This window comes from Tenebrio molitor, chromosome 5, assembly GCF_963966145.1.
Source record: "Tenebrio molitor chromosome 5, icTenMoli1.1, whole genome shotgun sequence".
NCBI classification, from domain to species: domain Eukaryota; kingdom Metazoa; phylum Arthropoda; class Insecta; order Coleoptera; family Tenebrionidae; genus Tenebrio; species Tenebrio molitor.
In genome coordinates, this window is record NC_091050.1 from 21,116,556 (window position 1) to 21,126,537 (window position 9,982).

The window sequence follows — 9,982 nt, forward strand, 5'->3', positions numbered from 1 at the left end:
AATTTTACTTGTTTATTTTATAATTACAAATTTTCGGGTTGCACACAAAATGTTGTGTACACCTTGGCTACGAAATACTTTGACGAAGAAAAATTGTCGTCAAGGTCGCTTTGCGGCGGAGACAAGACAATCTCGAAGCAGCCTTGCTATACAAATAACTGTTGTATATCCGTGAGCGATACGAGAAGAATGAATTCTCACGGGAGTACACCCCTTCGAGAGAGCAACATGCAGATATCCTAACGAAAGCCTTGGCAAGGGACCTGTTCCAAAATCACCGGGCAGCAATTGAGATCTACAAGTGATCCCCGTGGATACAAAACTAAAGGGGCAACAAAGCCGAAGTGGGAGTGTTAAAGATATCGGCATACTCGTAGTTGTTATACTCAATACAGAGAAATAGTACAATCTGTAAACTGAACAAATAAATCAAATTATATCTTGTGAATCCTGAGTGAAATTTACTTTCAAACTGCTATTCGTAACAAACACGTTTTTCAATATTCGTGTGCTGTCACTTTTCAGGTATTTGGCCAGCTTTGCATCACTCGGCTAACGCCTCGTGCTTCAAATTTCGGCCTCATAACTGAAAAATAATCTGACAGCGCACTTATATCGAAAATAACTATTACAAGACATATAGACTATACGCTTGCCCGATATCGATTTCTGGCGACTACCGCGCCGCCTCGCGCAGCTTTCAGTTCGTGTTTTCAAAATTCCGCCTGTCTTGATATGTAATATCCCTCATTAAAACACAGGAATCTTTGAAATTTTCGCATTCAAGTGTACAATTGTTGGCGCCTCAAAACAGCAATCTCTATAAATTGTTGCTATACATGGTGTAACAGAAATAAGTACATTAATTTTAACCAGTAACAGAACTCGTCATGATGAACAACTTTTCTATGTACCATTTTTTCCAAATCGGCAATTTTGTTTAGAGTTATTGAAAATTTGAAAAAAAAATTCAACAACAGAACTTATGTGTTGATGAACAAATAGTGCCTTTCAAAGGTCGAAGTTCTCTAAGACAGTACAACCCCAAAAAGCCCCATAAGTAGGGTTATAAGATTTTTGTTTTATGCGATGTAACAGAAATCATTTACGATTTTGACATTTACACAGGCAAGATAGATCCAAGTCCCAATTTCGCTGATATCGGTGCAAGTTCTAATGTTTTAAAATTGTCTGAAATAATTCCCAAAAATAAAAATCATTATTTGTTCTGGCTCTGACAACTGGCTCTGATCCCCGCAATTATTCGTTCTGCTTCAGAAGGTTAGAATGTAAATTCCTAGGAACTATTCGCCTTCCAAGATGCAAAGGACTTACGTTCATGTCAGACAACGAACTGAAGAAAAAAAGGTCGCGGAAGCTTTGATGAAAAAGAGGCTGATATTGAAGGATGTAAATTGAGGGCTGTGAAATCGTTCGATAACAAGCCGGTTACGTTAGTATCTTCGTTTTCTTCAGCTCATCCTACAACACATACAGAGATTTGATAGAAAAACCAAGCAAAATGTCATGGTAACGTGTCCAGAAACTGCTTCAATGTATAATAAGTTTATGGGGTAGATTTACTGGATGGTCTTATCTCATACTATCGCATATCAATAAGATCCAAAAAATACTATTTACGGTTCTTCTTTCACTTCATAGATGTGTCTGTTGTGAATAGTTAGCTTCTCTACAAGCGAATTGTGAGACCAATTCTTAAAAAAAAAAATGAAGTGGATGTTGCTGACCTTCAAGTCAGAAACAGCCAATATTTTGTGTAACAGAAATAAAACTCGGTTGTCCCTAAAAAGAGGAAGGCCATAGGGTGACAGAACTCAGCAGCAATTTAACGCAAAAATGAAAAGAGGACCTGCAAAACCAATTCCACCACCGATAATAAGAAGAGATAATGCTAGACATTTTGCAATTATCACGGAAAGTCGCCAACGGTGTAAATTTCCAAATTGCCATAATCTAACATCAGTTCTCTGTGAAAAATGTCAAATTTATTTGTGCATATCTAAACTCAGTTGTGCTCATAATATCGTATTTGATATGTATGTACCTACCCTTATTTTTCCAAAAAAAATAAATAATATTCTGAAAAATTTATTGCAGCATGTTATTTGCATAGCCCATTTATAACGTGCCTTCAAAAATAACTATATTTAGAGTAGGCGTTGACAACGTTTTAATTCTGTTAACAGTGTAGATAATTTTGTAGGCAACCAATTATTCTCCGGAGTTACACAGGTTGCATAATAAGTTTTGTCCCAATTTCATATTAAAATTTTGACATTTGACATTCGTTCTCTTTCCCGTTTTCAGATTGAGTTGTGTTTGTGAATTTATTCGTTTTATTCCTCGTCTTGCGTACAAAAAATCAGTTCTTGTCAGAACTAAAACGAAATCTGCGTCAGTGTTTTACTGTTTTCCGACATTTTTGTGAACAATGGCTTTCACTGAACAACATAAAGTCTTCATGGTAATATCATACTTTCGAAACGGTGTGAAAATCGATGGAGTTTGGCAGTATTCCCTTGCGTTATGTATGGAAGAGTTTGGAGAAGAATTCCCAGACATTGCAGTGGAATATACGCAGTTTCGACAAACTTTAAACATATGCTTAAAGAATTTCCAAGAAAATGGATCTGTGGGACGAAAACCTGGAAGCGGCAGGCCAAAAAAAAGAACTCCAGAAGTGATTGAAGAGGCGAGACAAGCAATGGAAGAAGCCCCAGGCACTTCAATTGAACATTTGTCACAACAACTTGGTGTGTCTGTTGGTACCTGTCATTCAATTGTGAAAAAAGATCTTCACCTATTTCCCTACCGTCTCACATCTGTGCAAGAATTACATCCAGCTGACCTCCCCCAAAGATTAGAATATTGTCAATGGTTTCTGAATACTTTAGATGTTCACCTTGATAAAACCTTTTACACTGATGAAGCCTACTTCCATCTTAGTGGATATGTCAACTCTCAAAATACAAGAACGTGGAGTTCAGAAAATCCACATTTTTTCATTGAAACACCCCAGTACCCCCAGAAAGTAGGCGTTTGGGCTGCTATTAGCCAACGCAGAATTATTGGTCCAATCTTTTTTGAAGGTAACAATTGTAATAATGTTTTAATAATTAAATAATGAATCAATGTTTTTTAGGAAATATCAATGCTGCAAGATACAGAAATGAAATTTTGACTCCATTTTTAAATCAGCTACATGATGATGAGTTAGTTTATGGCTACTTTCAGCAGGATGGTGCTACAGCTCATACCACAAGGGCTACAATAGATTTTTTGGCCGAATTTTACGACAACAGAATTATAAGCCGTAATACACCAAACAACTGGCCCCCTAGATCATGCGATCTCACTCCTTGTGATTTCTTCTTGTGGCCACACATCAAAAATTCAATTTACACAACACCCATAAATGATTTGGCAGAACTACGAAATAGGATAACACAGAAAATTAATGAAATTAACAATAATCCTATTGTTTTAGAAAATGTAACTAATGCAATTAGACGAAGGACTAGGTTGTGTTTACAAGAACAGGGTGCACATTTTCAACACTTACTCTAAATTATGTATAAAATTGTTATCTCCTATTGTGTGAGGTTATGTGCAATACTTAATTTACAATTCTTATTAGTGTTCACAGCAATGTTAATGTTATGTTCTCTTTTATGGTTTAAAGAAATAAATGAATTGATACGACTATTTGTCAATTTGCTTAAGGTGGGTACTTTCAGACTGTCTGTTTAGTTTCATGTTCAGTTTCAGTTTTCATTCAATATAAATACCTACTGAAATCGAATGGAGAATATGAACTAACCGTGTAACATCCCATTTACTTGTTCTCTTTATGTTAACAGTTACTTGACTTTGGTGCTTTTGAAATTTTGCGATCTTATTCGAACTTGGGGTATTTTTCTCCCGAAGATTAACTAAAATTTGCAGCAATGCCTCAAAGATTTCGAAAGCTGAAACATCATCTTCCGTATATTGGCGAAAAGCCATTAGTTAGCAAATAATTTGCGATTGGACTTATGTTTGGATTATTTATTAATGTGAATTTCAATAATCTGAGATGAATGCACTACAAAAATTAAAAATATTTTCTAACCTAATTTTATTTCGTTAAATGTCAGACCAGACGATTCTTGTGTCATTTTCTACGCTGTAAAAATGTTGCAAACAATTGAACTTCCATAGGTTGCTCTAAATATAAATTTATTTGAAGGCACGTTACTCTATTCAACATAATAAAAAAAAAATTTTTTGCGTATTTCAATACTCGATCCACAAGAGGTTAACCGTACCTTTTATTCAGACGAAGCGTGGTTTCATCTGTCTGGCTTAATAAACTCTCAAACAATGAGAAGGTGGAGTGGAGATAACTCACATCTCTTTCGGTATGTCCCGACGAAGATTGATTCAATACTTGGATTGTTACTTGTGGAATACAGTGAAAAATTAATTAAGAATTAGCAAGATCACAATAAAATCGAGTAAGAAATGTTCAAATAAAATGTATTAGATTCACATGTTTACTTTCGTAGGATTTGAAAAAATGGCATAAAAAAGTTCTGTGTGGAGGTATTTTCAAAGAAAGAAAGATGGATTTGCAGTTTATAAATTCTACTCAAAAAAATTGAAAACATCAGGTAACACAACCAATTTACTAGGTCAAATACAAAAAATATACAAAAATCACTTATCCGATGAAGAATTTGCATCAAAATCTTCACATTTAGTACCTAGGTCTGAGCCTAATTACAGTAACGTGAGTACAGCTTCAACTTTGAGTGTTGCATCTGTGGCTGATACTGAAATTGAACCATCATTTGATTCTGTTGAATATGTTCAAGTATCGTCTTCAATGTCTTTTAAAAAATCTTTACCTTCAAGGACTTACAAAATAAAAAACTGGTGTTGCCAAATCTCATCCTTTCTAAAAGGAAGAGGCTGTCGGAGACAGTGCTCCGAAGTCGCGCTAGTGGGTTCGAATCTCACCGAAGGGGGAGGATTTTTTCCAAGGAAGGAACCTCCGCCGGGCCATGGATGTGTGTGCATGTCTTTCAGGGGCTGACGGTAGGGTGGTGGAAGAAAGAGAAACACTCTTCCGACCACCACCGCGAGGTCGGCAGGGTTCGAATCCCGGTCGGATGGGCCATCCATGGATGTTGTGTTGTGTTGTGAAAAAGGAGAAACGAGTGGAGAGGGTGGGCGTGGGTAATTGTTGACGGATTCACAAAATTTGCAATTAGTGAACCTGTACGAAGTACGTAAGTAAAGTACGTAATCCGGGCCTTGGAAGACATCATAAATATTTTTGGAGTTCCTGTGCGAATAATTACTGATCGAGGAAGTACATTCACTCCACGATCTTTTGCTACGTTTTGCGCTGAATATGGTGTGAAGCACATTGAAAGCAGTCGCGACGCCCAGAGCAAATGGACAATGTGAGCGGTTCAACCGTACAATTCTAAGCTCCTTAGCTGCCATGAATGGAGGGTGCGAGGACATTAAATGGGACGCCCATGTCAAGGCAGTACAGAGGGGGTTAAACGGTACTGTGCATAAAATACTCGGAACAACGCCGACGGAGGTTTTGTTTGGCTGCAAACCGCAAAGCGTCGTCGAATCGATTCTTTTGAGTAAACTGCAGGAGCAGCTGGATCGCACTGATTTAACTACCTTGCGGAGACAGGTGAAGGACGTAAATGAGTATCTTGGGCCTTGGCCCGACTTCCCTACCCGAGAGTTTTAAGTCCTAAAAGATTGCTACCTACCGGTTAGTATTTACACGTTGCCACTAAGAGTCCGTTCCCGTGGGAGGACACCGGTTAGGCTGATGGGCTTCCCTCCCCCCTTAGTCCCACACGTAAGACAGGTGAAGCACAGGGTCGTTACAAATCAACCCGTACAGACACAGACACACTTTGACGCAAAACGACCTGGTCACAGTGCTGTGTGCTAGAAAATGTTGAGGTCGAAGATGCGATAACAAGTGTTCGGACCCCGAAAATGCATTCGAAGCACAATTAATGAAGACGGCCGAACGTCTATGACGAAGTCGCAACTGGTACAAGTATGATAGTAATGCAATAATGTTTTGGTTTAGGGTGATGACCGGACTGAGGACACTCCGGAAGACCAGGATGGCCGAATGTAAGGCGATATCCCCGTAATCGGTGGTCTCGCCAGGCGTCAAGGAGCCGATATGAAGGATTGTTAAAATTGTAAAACAATAGGGCATTCAATAACTGAGCTTCGCACTGTTAAGTCGGGAATAGAGTTGATCCCTTAGATTTAAATCGTTTTAATTATTTGGACCTCCCCAAGCTCCTATTAGAACTGTCCGACAAAAGCGGTGCTACAACGACAGTTGTTCAGGTCGGACTTAATGATCCAAAAATTGTGAATGATCTTCTTCACTTATTAAACCAATTTCTTATGTGTGTTTCGCGGAAAATGTCCGAGGTACGTTGCGTAACTTCAGTAGCGATGAAAATCTACGACACAGCCGATCTCTTGTAGACCGTGACGACATTCGGATGCCGAAAATGAAGAGATTCGGGAAATTGTTTCGGAGTTGATTCGTAATGGCATCGTAAGGGAATAAAATTCTCCTTATTGAAGGAAATGGCAAAAGATTAGTGGTGGATTACAGGGCGGTTAATAAAATTAAAGATAGCTATCCACTACCAATTATTGAAGACTTGGTAAACAGGTTGGCTGCATATAAATACATATTACATCATTCTTGATTTATTTTCGGGGTACTACCAAATTCTAATGTCTAAAGCAACGGTGGCCAACCTTTTTGTTCTCGAGTGCCACTTTATTTTGTTAAAAATTTATTAAAAATATTTGACGTGTCACTTTTTCATTTCTGTTTCATTCTACTGAATGATTATGCATTATGTACCCCTGCCCTACTGTTTCATCTGAATCGAATAACAAGAAAAAAGTTTTTACGTCGCGCGAGTATTGTCACCGCGGGCAAATAGTGGCACGCGTGCCGCGGGTTGGCCACCGTTGGTCTAATGAGTCCATTTCTTATACCTCTTTCGTGACTCAAGACGGCCAATACGAATTCTTACGAATGCCTTTTGGCTTGTGCAATGCTCCAGCCGTGTTCTAACGTATGATCAATACTGCTTTGGGCCAACTCCGCTTTACGAAAGTTTGTCTATACATGGACGATATCTTAATACCTGGGAAGACACCGTAGGATTGTTTAGCTGTGTTACATGAAGTGTTGCAAATTTTGCGTGTCCATGGTCTCACATTAAAATTGCGCAAATTTTATTTTCTTAAAACTGAAATCGAATATTTAGGTTACATAATCTCAGAATCTAAGGTTCAACCATCAAATTATAAGGTAGCGGCCGTCGAAAAGTTTCTAGTACCTCAGAATATTCACCAAGTTCGCCAATTTCTTGGACTGACGGGCTATTTCCGGAAGTTCGTACAAGATTACGTGAATAAAGCAAAACCTCTTAGTTTATTGTTACATAAAGATTCTGAACGGCGGCGGGGTGCTACATAAGAGGTAGGTATCATTTAACTTTCTTAAAGAAAGCTTGATCAGGAAACCCATTCTTACAAAGAGAGGATTGTTGCATATTATAGTCGTCAGACTTCCATTGCAGAACAGAAATATCACTCTTTTGAATTAGAGACTTTAGCAATAGTTGCTTTGATTAAAAGATTCAAGCGTTATCTTCTCGGTAGACCTTTTACTGTCATCATAGATTGTAACTCTGTGAAAAGTACCTTTTCCAAACAGGAAGTGAATACTCGAATAGCCAGTTGCGTTTTACAGCTGGGAGAATATGATTTGACGATTGTTCACAAAAGTAATCAACAGATTCAAAATGTCGATGCCCTCAGCCAAAATCCTCAGGTCAGTGAGCAGACTATCTATGTTGCCATGATTACTGCGGAAGACTGGTTGTTTGCGGCGCACAAGTCTGACAGGTCTATCACGGAGATCAGAAAGATTTTAGAGAGTGGAGATCGCAAAGGTAATAAAAGCATTTTTAATGATTATAGTCTAAAATCAGGTAGAGTGTACCGCATAACTCCATTTGAGTTACGATGGATGGAACTGTTAGCAGTGCGAATTTTCCACCCACACGGCGCCCCATTCAATTATTCTTCACTCACTAATTGTTCCCGTTCTGTGGGCTATTGATTATTAATTCCCCGAGAACCAGACCTTACAGTACCAAAATACATATTGTCGGTTCCAAATCTTAAAATTATCACACGACGATGTCGGACATTTCGGTTTCTAATTGATTAGCGAAAAATATTTGTTCCTAAAAATTCATACATTTACAAAAGAAAAAACTGACAACTGTTCGTTGTTGACAACTAGTGTTGCGTACCACGAATCATCTGGTTTGCCGATGGCACCGCCGGCGCATTTCTGTGTTTATGACCAGCCCTTATATACCTCTGTGAGACCAGGTCTCTCACCCTCTGTTTCATCAGGTCTGTCCGAGCGACAACTTGTATTGTAAATAATTTGTATTGTAAATAAACAGTAGCTAATAAATACATACATTAAGGCCCGGTTTATTCACCTTCAAGTAAATTTATCTGGCCAGTAGTTGCTATGATTTCGAATCTGCTGTTGGTGGATCCATGGTAATTACCGTTCAAATAAAGTTACTTGAAGGTCAATAAACCGGGCCTAAGTGAAGTAGTGTGTTATCATTGTGTGCGACGATCAAGTATCTAGCAAGATACTACACCAAAGCCGAACGCTTAAAATCAACTAGGCTACTTTTAAAATTGAATATGCGGGGGCTGTCCCACTAAAGAAAATTCTTGGCTGCTGTGAAGCCTCCACATTTAACAGTTCTTCTTGCAATACCTATGTCACTTACGTTCATAAAAAACTATCTTTGCTGAAAAAATTACGTGCTCACTGAAATGTTCCCGATTTAATCAAATTAATGTTAACCGGTGGAACCCCATGGGACTCCACGAACGCCACGTCAGCACCGCGTGGGCGTCCTCGGTGGTACTCGGGGATCCGACGGCCGGCGACAGGAGCAGGACGAAGTACCGCTCGGAAAAAGGGAGATACGCTGGGGGTGCGCACTCCATCAAGGACATAAGTTTTCGTTTAGTTCTGACCGCTGTCGCACGAGCGCTTTGTACTGTTTGATTTTTGATAATTGACACTTGTTCACGATCTCAACGTATCATATAATTTTTTTGGAGTTTTTTTGAATAATTGTGGATTTGTGGAGTGTTTAGCATATCTCAATCATACCTTTTAAGTGCTGTGTGCCGAATTGCCCCAGTAGAACGAAAAGAAGCCACAGTTTTCCCAGTAACTTTGAGGTTTGTTTCAGTATTTAGGGATTAGGCCCTATAGAACGTTTTTGTTATTTTTATTCTGTTTTAGTTATTTAAGCAGTGGTGCCTCATAATTTTCCGGGAGGATTTATTATCAAAAGATTTTCATAATGTTAGACGAAATTATCGTTTATGTGATGAACATTTTGAAGAATCTTCAAAGTTTAAGGAGTTCCACAACAGAACCAATTTAATTCAAGGATCTATTCCAACTCTTCATTTGCCTGGTATACTTTTTACAGTAATAATTTTGAGATTAGATTACTAATGGTTTTTATTCCATATGTATAGTAACAAGTTCACAAAGTGGATATTCTATTCAAGCAATTTTACCAACAACTTCTAAACGGAAACATTATGAGGAAGAACAACCATCAACCTCTTTTATGGAAGTTCAAGCTGAGGAACAAATTTCAACGCCTTTTGTAAAACTTCCACGAAAGAGACGTCAGGTCAGGTCAGCTTGAATAATTCTAAAAGAATACTACTACAAGGTACATATTACTGAAAACGTTATAATAAAAGGTCAGTAGCATGAAATTTATTGGTAGACAAGGGTACATTATTTGTTGGTAAAGAGTTACTAAATTAT

The 9,982-nt window shown here is 38.3% G+C and overlaps 1 protein-coding gene across 1 annotated transcript; it reads left to right on the forward strand.

Annotated features, from left to right (window-relative positions):
* The first annotated feature begins 2,239 nt into the window (after positions 1-2,239).
* Positions 2,240-3,723, forward strand: LOC138130786 (uncharacterized). The gene is made up of 2 exons (XM_069047433.1): positions 2,240-3,110; positions 3,164-3,723. The coding sequence occupies exons 1-2, from the start codon at positions 2,453-2,455 to the stop codon at positions 3,586-3,588; spliced, it is 1,083 nt and encodes a 360-aa protein (XP_068903534.1). The 5' UTR covers positions 2,240-2,452; the 3' UTR covers positions 3,589-3,723.
* Positions 3,724-9,982: the final 6,259 nt, after the last annotated feature.

Excerpts from the sequence above, each read along its gene's own strand:
- LOC138130786 (XM_069047433.1), top strand. The coding sequence starts at position 2,453 with ATGGCTTTCACTGAACAACATAAAGTCTTCATGGTAATATCATACTTT. Across the intron at positions 3,111-3,163 it reads TGGTCCAATCTTTTTTGAAG|GAAATATCAATGCTGCAAGA; the intron begins GTAACAATTGTA and ends AATGTTTTTTAG.